The sequence below is a fragment of the Bison bison genome, unplaced genomic scaffold (genome assembly GCF_000754665.1).
Source record: "Bison bison bison isolate TAMUID 2011002044 unplaced genomic scaffold, Bison_UMD1.0 scf7180017864363, whole genome shotgun sequence".
In the NCBI taxonomy this organism is placed as follows: Eukaryota; Metazoa; Chordata; class Mammalia; order Artiodactyla; family Bovidae; genus Bison; species Bison bison.
The window spans coordinates 1068831-1087428 of NW_011494935.1; the positions used below are offsets into that span (position 1 = coordinate 1068831).

At 42.2% G+C, this 18598-nt stretch overlaps 1 protein-coding gene across 1 annotated transcript in view; it reads left to right on the top strand.

Annotated features, from left to right (window-relative positions):
• The window catches only part of LSM11 (LSM11, U7 small nuclear RNA associated), a 15092-nt gene extending 2655 nt beyond the window's left edge, over window positions 1-12437 (top strand). The window contains exons 2-5 of the mRNA XM_010855346.1: window positions 6-36; window positions 4659-4798; window positions 6705-6788; window positions 7251-12437. Coding sequence (XP_010853648.1) covers window positions 6-36; window positions 4659-4798; window positions 6705-6788; window positions 7251-7661 — 666 coding nt within the window. The 3' untranslated portion in view covers window positions 7662-12437. The remainder of the gene's footprint in view (window positions 1-5; window positions 37-4658; window positions 4799-6704; window positions 6789-7250) is intronic.
• Window positions 12438-18598: the final 6161 nt, after the last annotated feature.

Here is an 18598-nt window from a genome sequence, read left to right on the forward strand (position 1 = left end):
GGAAGGCGCCGCGCAACGTGCTCACGAGAATGCCCTGTGAGTCCCGCGGGCGGGCGAGCGGGGTCCGGGCCGGCTGTCCGGAAGGCGGCGGCCCTGCAGGCGTGTCCCTGGTGACAGCCGCTTGGCGCGGACCTACGTGTGTGTCAGGGGGAAGGTCTTGGTGAAGGCTGAAGAGATAACCAGCGACCGTGGGGAGGGTCAGCTTGAGGAATTCAGGGTCTGTATGGGCAGTGAGGGAAGAGTGGCAAGGCTGTAGAGGGAATAAGTAGCCCTGGGTAAGATCTGCATAACATGCGTAAAGGTGATGGGGGCCACAGAAGTGACCACAGAGGTGATGAGGAACCTGCTGAAATCGATCTGCAGGAGTGATTGGGGGGTGGGGGGTGGCCGGGGGATTCTGGAGAGGTGGTGAGCCTGGAAACGGGACATCATGGGGAAGGTTTGCAGAGGGTGATGAAGTCTTGGGGCCACGCATGGTGAGAGGAGGGAGGGCACAGCCAGTATTAGGGGAGGGAGAGTGGTTCGGTCAGTGAGATTTGTGGGTGATGGGACGCAGTATGAGGAAATTGTTCAGATAGCACAGGGGACATAATCTCATGACCTCTGCACATTAAGTGACAGCTCGTTCTCAGTGCTGTAGGCAGAAAGGGCTGCAGGGTCTTGACATACATGTGTTCACTGGAATGCAGCAGGCACAGAAGGCCACTAAAGGGCAGACACTTTTACAGCTTCGCTGCCGGGGTGAGTGCAGGGACTCTTGTCTGTCAGGCTCCTATTACCATATGCACAGGTTATTTTGAGTTCTGAAGGTGTAAATGGCACTAGGGGATTTCTTGCAGCCTCCTAATAGTTCCTTAGAGTAAAGCTGTAAATAGCAGAGATTGCTAAGTGTGAGTTAGGTCTTGTATAAACGGAATAGAAACAGCCCAGGGTCATATCTTTGTCATCTGGCAAGCAGTTCTGACATCTGCCCCATGAACACAATGACCTACTTAGCCATTCAGAGCATCTGTATCCTGATAACTAAATTGTGGCATTATTAAATCACTGCCTTTGGAATGGAGGGTTTTGCTACGTAAAGGAATATTTTGTTTATTTCCTAGAAGTGTGTTAAGAGAGCAACATCCTAAAAAACTGAGTGCTGTTAGGGGTGCCTTTGTGATTCCAGTGCCAGAGCATCACTGCCTAAGCTAGGGTTTACTCCAGTTTGCTTGCCCAGCAGTGACACAGATTATGCGTGTGCCTAAATTAAGAGCAGTTTGGGGGAGCTTATTTTGCCCGTAGTTTTTGCCACTATCAGATCTTTGAAATGCCCTCCAAGTCTCAGATTGTAACATTTATTTCCATTTTGCCAAGTATTGCTTTGCTGCCAAGATTTTCAAGACAAAAGAAGTATTTCTATGTGGTCAGTGGTTTTGGCTCCAGTAAGGTGGAGCACTTTGCCATATTTTTAGGATGAAAGAGTGTGAGGGCCAGCTTTATCAACTTTCCACAATTAAATGTATGCCTGGAATCAAAGTCTCAAAATGTGCTCTAGGCATTGAAAATTTTAATCCTACCTCTGGAAACAGTTGGATGTACATGGTAGAGATGAGTAGATATCACAAAAAATTGATGACCTTCAGGAAGCAAAAAAAAGTATAGAAGCAGGGATGAGGATTAGGTTTTTTCCAAAAAAGAATTGATATAGAAGTCAGCTTTAGGTCTTGAGGTTAAGAAAGGGCATGCTTGACGATAACAGCAATTACTTAAAAATAAGGCTGTTAAGCATGTAATATATGCTAAATAAGCATATAAGATATGCTAAATTACATATAGCAAAATTCACTCCTCAGGTGAGTAAAAAGGTTGTGAATTCATCACCACATTCAAGATACAAATCAAGGAGTTCCCCAGTGATCTAGTGGTTAAGATGCTACACTTCCAATGCAGGGGATGCAGGTTCAAACCCTGATCAGGAACTAAGATCCCACATGCTGTGTGGCAAAAAAAATAAAATAACATGTAAAGTTAAACTTATCATAGGGCCTGGCCCATACTGAGGGCTCAGTAATTGGTGATAATATTGGTGACAGTGATGCTGCTGCTGCTGTTGATGTAAAGGAGAGGAGCTTGGAGACTCTTGAAGTGAACCAATAGTATGATGAGGCTCTGGACTGTATTGTTGGTTGTGGAAACAGAAAAGAAAGGTCAGGTCTTAGTTATTGAGAATCTCTTGTCTGGACTTAGTATTGGCTATTCTGCTGCTGCTAAGTCGCTTCAGTCGTGTCCAACTCTGCAACCCCATAGATGGCAGCCCACCAGGCTCCCCCGTCCCTGGGATTCTCCAGGCAAGAATACTGGAGTGGGTTGCCATTTCCTTTTCCAATGCATGAAAGTGAAAGTGAAGTCACTCAGTCATGTTTGACTCTTCACGACCTCATGGACTGCAGCCTACCAGGCTCCTCCGTCCATGGGATTTTCCAGGCAAGAGTAGTGGAGTGGATTGCCATTGCCTTCTCCAAAGGGAAAGATAAAAGAGTGGGGTTAAAAATGACCTGAATTTAGAAGGATGTGGCCCAAGGGTAATGGCAGTGGAGAGCGGGATTTGGAAGAATAACTTCTTCAAAGATAAGGCATAGATATAGTTTTAGAAGCCTGGCTCATATCCATTTGGAGTTTGTCACAAATACTGCTGAGAAGAGATTCAAAATGTGCCTTGTGATTCTGAATGTGGAACTTTTTTTATCTCTTGGGATTTTTGCTCTGCTAGGTGGTGTGCCAGTGTTGTATTTTTGATCACATGAGAGAAATATTCCCTGGAATTATACCTTGTTAAATCTTTGGAAGAAAAAAAAATCAAAGATACAGATATGAAGGTTGAAAACCTGAGTTTACCATTTGTTTAATTAGAATAAGAGATTTTTGTTAAGGTACATGCTTGTCCTTTCTCCCTGATTTGGGGGTGTGTGGGGAGTAATGCCCCTGTTTTCTTCTAAGTTAGAAAAAGAGTGGCCTTTCCAGCCTTTGTGGAACATATGTGTATGGTGGGAAAGAGGAGTGAATGTGGAAGGCAAGTAGAGTAATTTAGGCATTGTGACCAGTTTCTAAGAAATTTAATTATTGGAACTTATTCATTACATGAAACTAGAAGTTACCTAGTCTAACCTCATCTTATGAATGGGGAAACTTGGACTTGTAGAGAAAAAGTTGCCCACCAAGTTCACACAACTAGTTATAATGACCTAAATGTTGTTTACAGTGCTTGATTTGACACCATCTGTAATATGTATCCGGATATGTGTATATACACATACCTTAGTATGTCAGAGGTTCACAGAATTTTAAAATATGGCTAGAGGAGGGATGGATGGTGAAGGTCAGGCCAAGGTTCTCGTGTTCCTTTCTAAGGCCACTGTTTATGACACTCTGCCTTCTTGCTGAATCTTCAATCTGACAACCTCCTATTTCTCATCTACAAAGTCACTTAATCCAAGAGTATCTTCTTTTATTAACTTATCCCTGCCCTCATTTATAAGCCAGTTCATGAGTGAGGGGTAAGGAGGTTAAGAGTAACCACCTTAGGTATCCAAATTGAAGTGCAAGACACTTGTTCTATTTTATGCTTATACTAAAAATAAAACATATATTTTTGTTTACTATCAATGACAATAACTTCCAAAGAACTGTGCCTTTCAGACTTGAGGGGAAGAGTGAGATTGTGTAACTGTGAGTGTGTGTGTGTGTGTGTGTGTGTGTGTGTGTGTGTATGCATGCATGTGCAGTTTTCTTTAGGGAGGTTTTATGTAGTACAGTCACCATACTGTGATGGCTAAATTAATATAAAATAATAAAAATAAAGCTCAGTCTTGCTTTCAAGCTCTGAAAAAAAAAAAAGAATCCATCATAATAAAGGCTGAAGATTATAGTCCCAACATTCTTTATATGAATTGTCATACTCTTCTTTTCATATGATGCTTATCAGCAATTTCATTGGAGTCAGATACTCGGCAGGTGCCTTTACATCAGTGAGGCCTGGAATACAACCAGGCCTCCTCTTCCTCATGTGAAAATAATGTTCACTGAAACGCTAGTGGCCTAAGAGCATGGGCTTCTGCGTAACGTAGCTTAGACCGAGAGGGCCAAAAAGCCATTCTCTCTCAGATGAGATTGCATGTGTTTCAGGGTGGACGAGTCACACGGTTCGTTTCCTTTAAACCTATGACCAAAGTTCTTGGTTCTTTGGAAGGCTCAAGCTGGATGATATGCAGTTCATGAGATTTATCCTGAAAAAAGGTTGTTATACAAGGCAGAGAACTAAGAACAATCTAGCTGCTGATGTGCACATTTAGTATAGTGTTTTTTTGCCCCCAAAAGTTTTTAAATGATGCTGCCTCTTAGAATCAGAGACATCATAGAAATAGCATATGGAGGTAGTGAAACATTTGGATGGTAGCCACGCAGGGGGTTTATCCATGTTCCGGGGAATCTTGTCTCATTTCAGTGTACTGTGCCTGCACTTGCCATGCTGCCCACTGGGCCTTCCTGCTCCTGTGGTGTGGTTGCCAGTGCCATACCATGTTGCCTTGTGTTGCTGGAGATGGCTGGGTGGTCTTGGTTGTTAATTCTGGGAATGAGAGCAAGTATTCATTCTGTGCTGATGGTTCTTCTTGTTTCAGTGCACGAAGGCAGCCCTCTGGGTGAACTCCATCGTTGTATCCGGGAGGGGGTGAAGGTGAATGTTCACATCCGCACTTTCAAGGGACTTCGGGGCGTCTGTACAGGCTTCCTCGTTGCATTTGACAAGTTCTGGAATATGGTAATTAAGCCTTCCTCAAGGAACTGGAGCACCTCCTAAGGATTAAATCTTTTATATATCTCAAGGACTTTATTCAGCAAAACCTCCAGAATAACTTCCTGGAAGCCCTAGAATCTTTGAACTTTCTTGGACAACAACAGAAAAGTTCTTTTTATTGTTTTCCCTAAAGGCAGTGGCTTTCACCTGGGATGATTTTACGTATGCCTCCTTCCCAGGGACATTTGGCAGTGTCATTTTTTGATTGTCACAACTGTGGGACAGAGTACCACTGGCACCTAGTGGATAGAGGCCAGGGCTGCTGCTGCGCACCCTACAATCCACAGAATATCCTGCCAACAACAGAGAATAATCTGGTCCAGAATGTTACTAGTGCCAGGGTTGAGAAATCTAGGGATAATTACTTATTTCTTCTTTTAGTAATTTTATATTGATTTCTTACTGGTTATTTTTCGTTTGTTTAAAAATATTTATTGACTTCCTACTTTGGCTGGGCATATAGGTACAGAAATTTCAGGAAGGAACTTAAACTGCAAGTTTTGGAAGGAGAGATGAAGATAGAGGGGAAGCAGCCATATTAATAAGCCAGACACTTTGCATGGTGTTTGCTTATGAAGGAGTGTATCATGCGCCCTCAGTCTTCTAGAGGCTTACTGTCTATTTACTAGACAGACATTTGAAGAGAAAAAGGACACACAGCACAACTACGATATGAGACCGTTAGAGTAGGAGCCACCGGGCCTTTCTAGTGTTTCTTTCCATATGATCTTCCATCGCCAGTTTTTCTTCTCTTTGTGCTTTATCTTCCTCTGTGCATGCCCCTTGATAAGCACTTGCTATATGCCAGATCCTGTACAAAGGACTTTATATATAATAACTCAGTAAATGAGTTGTAAGTCTATCACTGTTTTATTTCACAAATGAAGTAACTGAGGCTGGAAGGTTGGTCCCAAAAATCACACTCTTAGTAAGTGAAAGGGACTGTAACTTTATCTTTTCTGGCTTCTGAGACCATGTTTTAAACTGTATGGAGTCATAAAACTTGGATTCAAATTCTAGCTTAACGTTTGGTGGCTGTGTAACTCGAGGCAAAGTAATTTCTCTGAGCCTCAGTTTTCTCATTTCTAAAATGTAGGGGGAAAATGTTTTATTATTGTAAGTTTACCTTTGAAGGGAGAGATTTAAGAGAATATATTTGACAGTGGTGGCAATAACAATACTGTCAGCTTATGTTTGTAAGATGATTCACACTTTTCAAAGTCATTTCTCATCCATGATCTCATTTGATCCTAATGGCTGTCCTGTAAGGTTGATCTCTCATCAACAAGAATTCACCGGCATTTCTGTGTATTATCCTGGCTAGTCTCTTCATTGCTGTCATAAAGCAGAGAGACTGAAAAGGGAAAATCAGCAGTAGTGTTCTTAAGGTGTGGTCTGAGGCTGTCCTGCATTCTAATCATGGGGTTTCTGGTTAAAACAGAAAGTTCCTGGGCTTCATCCCAGATGTACAGAATCAGAATAGCCTTAGATTTATATTTTGCCATATTATTGACCAGAGGATTTTTGCGGAAACTAATGCCTGTGGTGTTAATGCATCTCTGGTCAGTAATGTGTTAATAAGCTTCCTAGATTATTCATGCTCCCTGAAATTTAAGAGCCTCTACCCTACATTTGCAATGGCCCCTTACCATAGGAGAACCCCATCTTACATGGTCGTAACAGCTTGGCGTTCCTATTCAGAGGGGACCGTGTATTACCATTTGTTCCTGCCCAAGAGCTGAGTCACCTGTTAAGTTTAGACTGGTATAATTAGATGGTATTCTGCCATTTAAATTTTGTCCTGAAAGCTATAAAAATAATATTTTGAATGATACCATATTTTTCCTTCCTTTGGTCTCTTTTTCTCCAGGCACTTACTGATGTGGATGAGACCTACCGAAAACCTGTTCTAGGCAAAGCATATGAACGGGATTCTTCGTTGACTCTCACCAGGGTAAGCAGTTTCCCCTGACTTTGAGTACCCAGTGTGCTTTCAAGCTTAGGAATTAAGATCACTGAGCCTAGGGACCAGGATTTCCCAGCAGTAAAGCCTTATTGCTGTCAACCAGGCATGCTTGGACCAAGATCTTCATTAGTCTCTTCTCATGCATCCAGTGAGTAAAAAATGAGTCCGTATTTCTTACTTGCACATTGTTTGAGCAACAAGTTACCTCATCAGGTCTGAATGTCTTTCAGTTTTATACCATAGAAAAAATGGGTACTTTTCCTCTTGACATACTTACTGTTTTATCTGAGTTATGGCTAGAAATAGAAAATTTGTTACTCTTTTTTAAAATTGCAAAGCAGACAGTCTACAGAGCATGATTAAGGAATCTAGTCTGTCCTTTGTATGTCGAAAAAAAGAGATGTTGAAAACTGAAGAGAAGGCTAATACTTGTCATTGCTTTCCTTGCAGCTCTTTGATCGACTAAAACTGCAAGATTCCTCCAAGAAGGAAACAGATTCTAAGTCTGCAGTTGAAGACTCCACTCTCTCCAGATACTCCCAGACATCCACATGGAAGGTGGCTTCGGTGTGGGGAAGAGGAGACACCGACCGGAGTTCACGCAGACGTTCCCGCTCCGTCCCTTCTTCCTTGCAGGCGTCTGCAAGGGAGGAGTCCAGGTCAGAGCTGTCAGGGAGGACTACACGGACAGAAGGGTCCAGTGCGGGGGGTACCTTTTCCAGGGCTACCACCCTTTCCAGGGGCCCGTCCCATAAGAAAAAGAGAAAGCCCAAAGTGGATTACCAGCAGGTTTTCACTCGACATATAAACCAGATTTTCATTCGAGGTGAGAACGTCCTGCTGGTTCATCTTGCACAGTGACTGGCTCAATCTCACTTGAGCTTTGGTTTTAGAAATACAGTGCATGAATTGCTGCTATGCTTATCCTAGTGTCCCAGTGTAACTCGAAATTGGAGTGATCCCTCTGGTCCAGCATGTGCAGAGCATAGAGCCAGGCTAAGGCCCTCTGGGAGATGAGGTCCGGAAGGGAAAACAGGGCTTGAGAGGGTGGTGGGTGTTTGCATTAATATCACAGCAAAAGTTGTACAGAGCATGGTCCATGCATCTGATTTGGTATCACGGTCTACTGCATACACTCAAACCAAATATAAGATCTTGAATTGGGGAGCATGGTATGAATTGAATTGACTCCACAGACACTATAGCATGGTGAAGGAGAAAGCCTCCTCAGGAAGAATGATCTCATTTCTAAAAGCTAGTGCCCTGAGTACTCATCAACTTGTATCTAAGAGTAGCAGTATAAATTGCCTCGAGCCCTTCATGTGCACCTTGTAACTGACCTTTAAGTTTCACTCTACACCACTCTCTCTTGATCGAGGAATGTACTTTGCTATCTCTTAATATCTGTAGGATATAAGAAGGCTGCACATTTATGTAAGAGTGAAATCCGGGTGGGTGGCATGCTCCAGTGAATGCTGTGTCTTCACCCCTCTCCATGTTATGGGAAGAAATAGGGGACCTTGTTGTTTTTCCTCTTGCCAGAGGGAGTTTCTGCAGATGGTGTACCAGTGGGACTGGAAGATGCGCTTGTCCTCTTCTTTCACTTTTGTGGCATGGTGCTAGTGCATGTGCCTGCATATTGCCCCCTGTGTGTAGTGTGACCTGTCCTGTGAGCTTTATAGCAGGAGGCTGTCACCTTCATGACTGGCTGCAAAGAGTTCTGCATGAACTCAAGAATACACACACATCATGTGGTTGAGAGTACCCTTTCCGGGCAGGGCTGGCCCTGCCTCGAGTGTCTTTCAGGATGGTTTTCCATGAAACCCGGGTGGAGTGTTATTCCCTTGTGTCAGGCCAAAGAGGTTCTCACAAAGTACAACAGCGGTGTCTGTAAGGGACACGTTAGTCAGCCCGGCTTGAGTAACCAAACACCAGACCACCTGCTACTATTTCTACTTGAATCATATGCTTTTTCAATCACCAGTGCAAAATAGGCTATATCTCGACACAGACTGTTAGGCAATATTGACCTTTTGTTTTGTTAGATTATGTTAGGTTTTATTTTAGATATCTTACATTCAAAGTGAGAATGAGAAATAGCTCGCTAGTTAAAATGTTTGAAAAGAAAAACTTCCTCTGCTGTATTTGTTGTGTAACTTAAATGAGCCTTCTGAGAAGCAGGTGAGTCACGCTCAGAGAGCTGAGCCGGGACTCCTGGTCCTTCGACTGGCTGGGCCTCTGGAGTGAGAGGAGAGCAGACTAACCCCTCTGTGCCTCAGGTTTTCCCTATCAGACACCTACCTCACAGGGGCACTGAGGAACAGAATCTGGGGAAGGCATTTTAAAGTCTTTTAACATACTTAAGTGCCATGAGTAATTTTTACTCACTCTGTTTCATAGCTTGCTAGAAGTTCACTGTCTCATGAGCAAAGTAGGTGCTATATAATATAAGAACGTAATCTCTGTAGGTGTTAGCAGTTATGATCTTCTTGTCATCAGAAGGCAGTGATATTTTCAGGAACTACTTTCCATGTTCCATTCCTTTCTCCTAAGGGACAATGGAAGTTCTCAGAAGAATATCTTTAGTGAAAGAAAAGTAACAATTTTTTTGCTGCTCTCCCATATCCCAGCCCCCACCCTTTTCTGGTTGTGATGAGAGGGAATTCCCCTGCGCTTTTTTGGGGTTTTATATTGCCAGCACTGAAGGAAGGATGTGAATCTAAAAACAGCACATCCCTGAAAGGGAATCTGTGGAAGTTGTTTTATTTTATTTTGTTTCAAAATGGGCTTTAAGTATACTCTTTAGAACCAGATGAGATGCACTAAACATTTAGAGAGGTTCTAGGTTACACATGCAAGTGAACAATTATCTTTGGACACTGCCAGTCTGAGTCTTTTTAAATAGTATGTTCTAAAATCAGTCGTCTTGTTAATCATCAGGCACCCCACCTTTACCCCTTTACCGATCTCCCCTGTTTGGTTGTCCCCATCTGTCTGTCTGTCTTGTCCCTCATCTGGAAGCTGTAATAGTTACTAAATTTTCACAATAAAGGAGAAATTTGGAATTAAATGGAATATAATCAATTTCTATTCATCGTAGTGCCTGATTAAATCTAACCTGACTTATTTTAAACACATGCTCATTTCCTTGTTTGCATATAATTTTCATGTGTCCATATAACGATTGATTTACTGCTTTTCTGCCCAACTTAACAATTCTGGCTCTAAAAATTATTTTAAAACTGTGTGCGATCTGTCTTACGTGCCCATATTCCCCATTTATTGGTTTGGACAGTGATTCTGGGATGATTACTGTCTAGTAAATGTGATATTTTGTACAAAGCATGATAATCATTATTTTATAGAAGTAAATTTTTAAAATTATTGCCTTTTCTTTATTATTGGAGAAATTTTTCAAAACGAAGGAAAAATATATTCTAAAAATGTATATGCTGCTCAAAAATGTGATCATCTAAGACATTTTAACAAATTGCTATGGAAATAACTGAAGTCTTCCTCAAGAGAAGACAAGGAAAGAAAAAGGGGAAGTAACAGCCAGAACGGTAGATTTCTGGAGGCCCCCCATCAGCTCGCCAAGGGGGCCCTAAACAGCCAGTATACACCACAACTGGCTTCTAGTATTCCCCAGGGATTTGAGATTGAGACTCTAGTTCTTATTTTTTTTAACATTGAACTGAAGTTCTTCAGAGTGATCTCTAGACAAGGGAGCGTGTTTTCAGGGCAGACCTATGAACTTGTTGAGGTCTTCTCAGGGGTATCCAGGTTTGTTAGAAAGTAACAAGGGACTGAGAGATGGAAGGTGTGGCTTCACCCCCAGGACGATTTCATGGGCCAATATTTGTGCACAGAGGTGGTTCTACTGCTTCACCACTAGGAGAGGCTGCACTTTAGGTTGTTTGTGCTGGTATTTAGGAAGTATTTCTGCTTTCTTTCAGAGACCAGTTAGGATAGAGGTGGGCGGTTTGCGAGATGGTTAGCTAGAGTTGTCAGTGGCAGGTGGCCCTGGACCAGTTGGTTTCTTTCTCTCTCTGCATGTTGCGTGTCAAGTCAGAAAGCCTAGAAACTGTTAGCATTAAAGTCAAGGTGCATAGGAACCCTTGCCAGTGTCGTTAGTGAATGAAGAAGGGCTTTACCTATCTTCATGGTGAAAAGGTCCAGGAGTACCTTTAGGGATTATCAGCCCCAGCCTCAGAAGCCTTACACAAACTGAGGTGTAGTGCCTGTACCCCTTGAGAAAGAACCTAACTTGATGCAGAGTGGATATTTGTATTTCTATTTGTACTATTTTCATAGCAGCAGACATGGGCAAAATCATGAAATAGAATCTGTTCTGTAAATTACTTTTAAAAATTTTCTTTTATTTTTGCCTTTAGGAACAAATTTAAATTATTCAAAGACAGCTAGCTGTCACTGGTGCTGCCCCAAAGCTTTCTAATCCTTTATGTATTTTTATGAATGAAATGGTTGCTGTGGGAAGACCAAGATTCATCTAAGAGTGTCATGGTATAAACAGAATGGTTTGTAGTTGTTTGAATTTTTCTTTTCCTGTGCCAGGTATAGAATGCAGTCGACCCCTTTTCAGTAGCTTCTGTTCATCAGCTTGTGTGTTTCTGGGTAGCAACTCCCAGAAGGCTTTTCTTAGTGTTTGTGAAGAAAGAAAATCTCATCTAGGCCTATGTTACAAAGGTGGGTGGTCTGTCGTTACTTCCTGGCAAATTGAGTTGATGGATTTAAGATAAGCCTTTGGGGTTCCTCCATCGTTTCCTGGGCTTTGAGGAAGGGTTGGGCCTCCTTTACTCCTGGTGTTTTGAGTATGTTTCAAATGTTTGTAAGTTCTCTTGCACTCCTCTAATAAAAATGAAAGCTGTCTGTCAAGACATGGCTTTGGATGGTTTGGAGATCTATCAGGAAAAAAAGAAGTACACCTGAGACCTTCAGTTGGTCTTTTATTTATTTAGAGTAAAAAGTAGTTTGATAAGCTACCAGAGCCAGTGCTTCTTTAAAAACATTCTCTGAAGAGATAGGAACTGTCCCACAGGAAAGCTATAAAAGCTATTCCCAGTACATTGCAATTGCTTTTGATTTTTAATCCTTTGGAGCAAATGTCTGATGTTATGTTTTTAGAGCTGTGGGGGTAAAATGTATTTTTAAAAAATTTAGGGGTGTTACTGAAACAATGACTGGCTGAATTATGTGTGAGCTAAGCTCTAGGGCAGCTGTCCAGTTCTTTTTCTGTTGTCCCGACAGTAAAGCAGATAGTAAGTGATGTCTTGAAAAGTGATTTGCTTATTCCATCCTGACATCTAAAGGCATTAGGCTCCTATTTGGCAGCCCTGGGGAAACCCCTCCGCACCGTGACTGATTACCTTGTTTTTTAGACAAGGCTAAACCTGGATGACTCTGTGTATTAATAGTTTCACTCTTCATATACCAGCTGCTACAAGAAAAACCATGACTTTTAATCTTGTCTTGAAATTACTCCTCATTGTTAAATTCACCTAAACCCTTCCTGTATATGGAGGGTTGCTGCTAGTAACATCAGTTTGCAATGTTCTGCTTTCAGTATTTGTCATACAGGAGTCTGGAAACTGTAATAAATATGATTGTCTTAATAAACTGGCTGCTTTGTCTCTGCTAATTGAGGAGGGATGGGCTGAAAGGAGGTGGCAGGGGAATCTGTTACCCATGAAGACACCCATCTAGAAAGTTAACACGTCACAAGGCTTCTGCAGTCTCATTGTTGTAATCTTGTGCCTTTTCTTTAGCAAAGCACATGAATCTAGATCATTATCCAAGTTTATTTGAAGTTCACACTTAGAAAAGGAACTTGGCCCACGTTCGTGAATTCTCTTCTCTAAGCCCCAAGCAATGGTCATTGCCCTGTGAATTTATCCTATCTAGTAGCTCACTGGTGTTAATCCACTCTCTTCACGACCTGCTGAGATCACCATTGACTCACTCCCCTTGGAGGATTTTACCACATCTCGCTGATTGACACACTTCCAGGAATATCTGAATTTGCCACTGGCTCCTCTGTGCACATACAAGAAGTTGATCTGCCCAGAGATTTGCCACATTGATTACTTGACATCCTCTGTGTGCTTCTAGCCCTGAGTCACCCAAATAAGGTGGACAAACAAAAATGGCATTGATTCTTAGAGGGGGGAACCTCAAGTTAACTGTAAAGACCCAATTCCCTACTTTCAAAGGATACATTAAATTTGGCACAATTGACATACAAGAAGTTTGTAGCCATCACAGTGGAAAAGAGAGGCAAGACCCACATGTTCCAGTTCTGGCTCTTGCTTGTTTGTTTTATATCTCAAAGACTTGTGATTAAATAAAAATGTCCTCGCTAATCAAAATAGTCAGAAGAATCTCCTAGCTTGACATACAAAATATTCAGTGATGGGTAAATATTGGCAGGGAGTGGAGGCCAGTGGAATGAAATTTATCATCTGTTACTCTCCTTTTGCTTTCTGGATAGGAGTGGCAAAGAGAAAACAAGTGCTTTGTCCAGCCCCGTTTTCTCCTTGGATAGATGTGAAGGGTATTTCAGTCTGCTCAGTTACCACTAGATGGCAGTAGCTTAAAGAGAACTGCTTAAGTGTAGAATCCCAGAAGGACCTGAGGCTCCAGATCTCCAGTTACTGCTACCATTTATTGCTAAACACTCGCCAGTCTGAACCTAAATAATCAAGGAAAAGCAAACTGTAATCAACCCAAGTGGCAATATAACCGTCTCTTACCACTGCTGAATTTCCATAATGTGAAAGGAAGCCTGGTGGCAGCCATTAGCCAGTGAAAGTGCCTAAGTAAGAGAGAAACAGGAGAGTGTCCACTATTTCAGGGAGTCTGCTGATATTCTCACATGGTGGAGTTCCTCATTTCTTCTCAGAATGCTGTCAACTCCACCTGTCCCCTTCCCGCCTGCTGGCGGGAGATTACTTCAGAAAAACTGACTTGATTCCCCTATTTCTCAGCTGCTGTCTTGCTTTTGGAAACAATTCACTTTCTCCCAGTGTTAATGCCTGATGCTCCTTTATGAGAGAGGTTGCATTTCTCTTGTGATTCCATAACCAGTATAAAACCTCCAGTCCAAGGCTGCAAGCAAGGAAGATTTCTAATAGACACAGAAAAGTGTGGTGTTTTAGGCTGTGCTCTGGGAGCAGGAGAAATAGGTGGGAAGTGCTGGTAAGTCTCCCAGCACTTCGCATCAAGGCCTTCAAAAGACCTTCTTCTCTCTCCATCAAGGAATAATTTTCCAGCAGCCTCTGGTGAAGAGGAATATACAAGTGCCAAACCTATTGCATGCATTACCTTGTTCAGATAAAACCACAGCAAGGGGGAGATTTTATCCCCAATATGTGTGTGAGGAAACTGGAACAGATTAAATAAGTTACCAACATCTCACCTGGTAATAAATGGTAAATTTGGGGTCTGTCTCTCTGACTCTTAAGTTTGTTGCTAGCCAGTTGTACCTTAAACATATCAAATTTCTCAGGCATTGAATAGGAAGCTTTGAGGACAAGTGGAGTTAATCCCCTTAGATTAATCAGAAACCAGAGAGCTGAGTTAAACTAGAGCTTTTGGTTTTTCACATGTCTAGTTCCTTTTGCCCAGTTCTTTGACTGAAAGTGGACATATACACAGGGCTTCATGGCTCCCAGGAAGGACTGTGGCGGTGGGCACCCCCAGGGCAGTGGTCCAGCTGTGGTAAGAGTGGCTGCCAAGTGAGGACCATGTGGTATTTCATTTCACCCACCGGTTGGTTTGGCCCTGGAAGGGGTATCAACCTAACAGTCTTGTTAAAAAGCAGGTGGGACAGCTAGTGATCTTTCCCAAGTCTTAAGAACGCATGTAGAAAGCCTGCCAGCCCTTTCTTTCCAGTGTTCTCCAAAACCTGGTAAGAATGCTTTCTGCAGGTCTTGACTTATTCATCTTATTAAAACAAAACAACAAAACTTTTCTCAGTGCTAAACTCTGGATGTGCTAAAGCAGGACAAAAGGATTAGCTGAAGGCCTGTAGTCTTCCTAGAAAGATTGACAAGCTGTCTTGTAAAATTTCCCTTCAACTTGATGATGTGTTAGTTTCCAGAATATGACAATCCTAGAAGGAGCCCTTATCTTAGATGCTTACTAGTGGTTTCTAAACCTCAGTTTCCTCATCTCTAAAATAGGGATAATACCACCTGTCTTATAGGGTTGGTGACAAAGTACTCAGCCCAGACAGCAAGTTTGAATGTCATTTATGCTATGATGAGCTTGCTGTGCGATGCTTAGCTGCTTTCTTTACTTCCCTGTGCTTGTGTTTCACGTCCTGAGACCAGGCAAACAAGTGGACGCAGCACAATGCTGTCATCCTTTTTTTCTAGCACACAGACAGACCTTGAAAGATTGTTCTCAGACTTCCTGAGTTCTTGGCACCTCCTCAGTTGTTTCTCCCTAGGTTAAACCTTGAGGATATCATCAACTTCTTCACCACTGGGAGAGTGTTGTGCTCCCCCAGGAATGACATTAGGCTCCACGGGACATTCATTAGTTGGGGTTACAAGAGGACCACAGGGCACTGGAATGGTAATTTCCTACATGCGACCCCAGTGACCCAGAGGGAGCTAGCTCAGCTGGTCTGAGCATGTGGTTAATGAGGGAAGGGTCATGGTTTCACTCCTGTGTGGGCCAATTAGTGTCACGTGGAAAAGCATGCTCCTGGGGCCCCAGGCAGCAGCTTTACACTGTGGCACTGGTCTCCAGGATGACTGTATGGCCATCATTGCTATCAGAATCCCAACCCAAAACGTACATCTTCCTTATTATTACATAGCCCATGGTTTCCAAGACTTGGGTCATTTGCAGAGCATCTCCATGATTTTTCTGTTATCCCAAGCAGACCACTGTATTTTTATTTCTTTGATGTTTTTCTACACATTGCCTCACTTTTTTAGCTAATACTTAAAAGGAAGCCGTGCGTTACTACCATCAATGCAAATTAGGGAAATTTGCCTTAAATTGAAAGTACACATAAAAATAAATAGGCAGTAATTGAAATTAAACTGTTTATCTTCAGATTATAGGCAAAGACCTCCTGAGCCACAAGTGATCGATATCCTCCCATGTGTTAATAAATGCATGGATATAAACTGCATGTCTTACATAATAAACATACTGTTCTGTAATAAAATGACCAAGTCAGCAAAAACAATATTCTAAAGCAATTGCTTCCATGGGAAAAGTTGGGATCAATGACTAGGGAGTTTCACACTTGATGAAATTATTCTTGCAGAAATTTCAGCGCCACAAGTCTTTCTAATAGTCTTTCTAATAGCCATAAATGTATAACTATAAAACCTATAGTCTGAACCAATCTGGGGTTTAATTTATATCCAGCTCTTGCTCAAAGTCATGGCTTTTGTTCGCAGTCTCCACTGGCACTATCATTAACACCGTGCTTCTTACACATCCTTATCATTATCACCCATTTTATGATAAACAAAGCACAAACGTGCAAAGCGGATGTGTTGACTGCACAACATCTTTCTTCCCCTCCAGTCATGAGCCAGGGCACGCTTATCTCCCCAGTCAGCCAGTTCCTTATGGAGATCAAGATGTAACCAGTAGTGGTGCTGGTAGTAAAAATGTATTCCTTAATTAATTGAGCATGTTACATCCAATTCAGTTATGAAAATGTGCACTGGAGGACAAATACACATAAAAAGACACATAGCAACACATGTGGGCCTCTTCAGGGTTGAGAGGGAGGCTGGCCACTTCTGTAATTTGAGGCTCCCAATGCATTTAAAAAGCAAAGAAATATCAAAGAGTTGTAAATGTGTACATTTGTAAACTTTGGGTTGAATGATGGACAGCTTCCAGTCCTCTCTGGACCTGTGAGAGGGCTCATAGCCTCACTGGGAGAGAATCCCAGTCTGTGTGTGAGTTCTTTGAGTGTGAAGTCCCAAGTCCTTGCCCCAAGGTCCGGAGATGAGCCCCACATCTCATATAGAGATCTGGATTCAAATATACCATAAGGTAGAGCATAAAATTTTAGCCACGTGGAAACATGAAGTTACCAGGGACATAGAAGGGTTGGAAAGTGAATAGCTTTTTCTTTCTTGTGTCTTCATTACTTTGTGGATTCTTGCTGCGACCACTCCTGTTACTTCAGTGCCATTTGGGTCTTCCCACTTGGGTAGCTTTCTCATCATTCTTAGAAAGCCATGAATTAGTAGCAAAAGGGCCAGACCATTTTATAAGTGCCAGAAGACTTACTTAGATTTGTTGTTGTTTAGTCACTCAGTCGTGTCTGACTCTTTTTACCCCATGGTCTGCAGCATGCCAGGCTTTCCTGTCCTTCACCATCTCCCAGAGTTTACTCAAACTCTTGTCTGTTGAGTTGGTGATGCCATCCAACCATCTCATCCTTGTTGTCCCCTTCTCCTCCTGCCTTCAATCTTTCCCAGCATCAGGGTCTTTTCTAATGAGTCGGCTCTTTGCATAGGTGGCCAAAGTATTGGAGCTTCAGCTTCAGCATCAGTCCTTCCAATGAATATTCATGACTGATTTCCTTTAGGATTGACTGGTTTGATCTCCTTGCAGTCCAAGGGACTCTCAAGAGTCTTCTCCAACACCGCAGTTCAAAAGCATCAATTCTTTTGCAGTCAGCCTTCTTAATGGCCCAACTCTCACATCCATACATGACTACTAGAAAAACTTAGATTAGAAAATCAAAATACAAGAAGTGAGAATGCAGTATATCAGCTTTCTTCCACTGTATGTGGACCCACTGACTACTTTAACCACAAGAACTACTTTGAATGACTGCATGTGCACACACACACACACAGACTCACAGTAAAGAGAAAGCAGACGCCTCCATGCCAGGAACATCTATAAAGTTCTCATTGCATGATTTTTGCTAGATCAGTAAGATTGTGTGACTGGGGAGTGTTATATGAAATAGTGTGAAAATAGTATTTCCTTAAGACTGATCTATTAGGATTCCATTTGTACGGCCTTGTTCTAAGACTGATGCTTACTTTGTGCTCATTGTTTCTGAGGGCAGAAAGCAATTAGTTCATTTGAAACTCCATGTGATGCTTCTGAGGCCTATGGTCTCTTCCCTACCCTCGCCCGGTCCAGTTGTCTCAGCAAGGCATTTCACTCCTCCTCCCCATCCCCAGAGTTTATCTGAACATATCTGTTGCTCCATGAAAAGTATTTTGGCAGAAGCTGCTCTGCCCTGGGCTGACTAAGAGTCATCTGTCCTGAATGGCTCACAACTATTTTAACTTAATTTATTTTTAGAAAATTATATATAGAGAGATAGTCACATTAATATACCCTTAAATATTAATATATATGTGTCATTTTAATAGAGACCAACATTATGACACCAAACCAAGAGTCAAATGGAGATTCCAGCTCCAAAATGGTTGGGAGAAGCTGTTTAAAACCCTCTCATGGCAAAGGAAGCACAGAGAAGGATTCTGAATGTTTCCTTCTAGATCTACCATCCATATTATTCCTTCCAGGATATGACCCTCAGTGATCACACTTCAAATCTAGGCTCTCTTGCACTAAGTGAGTATTCAAAACTGAATACTAACTCTTCGATTTGAAAAAATTTCATTTTTTTTTTTTTTTTTGAAAGAAGAAACAAGTTTATTAGAGTGGTGAGGGGAGAGTTGCTGCCAGCACAGGGGGCCAGCTTCCTGATAGTCAGAGAGAGCTGATGTTGAACAGGGGTCCTTGATTCATTTTTGTACCCAGGGTGTAAG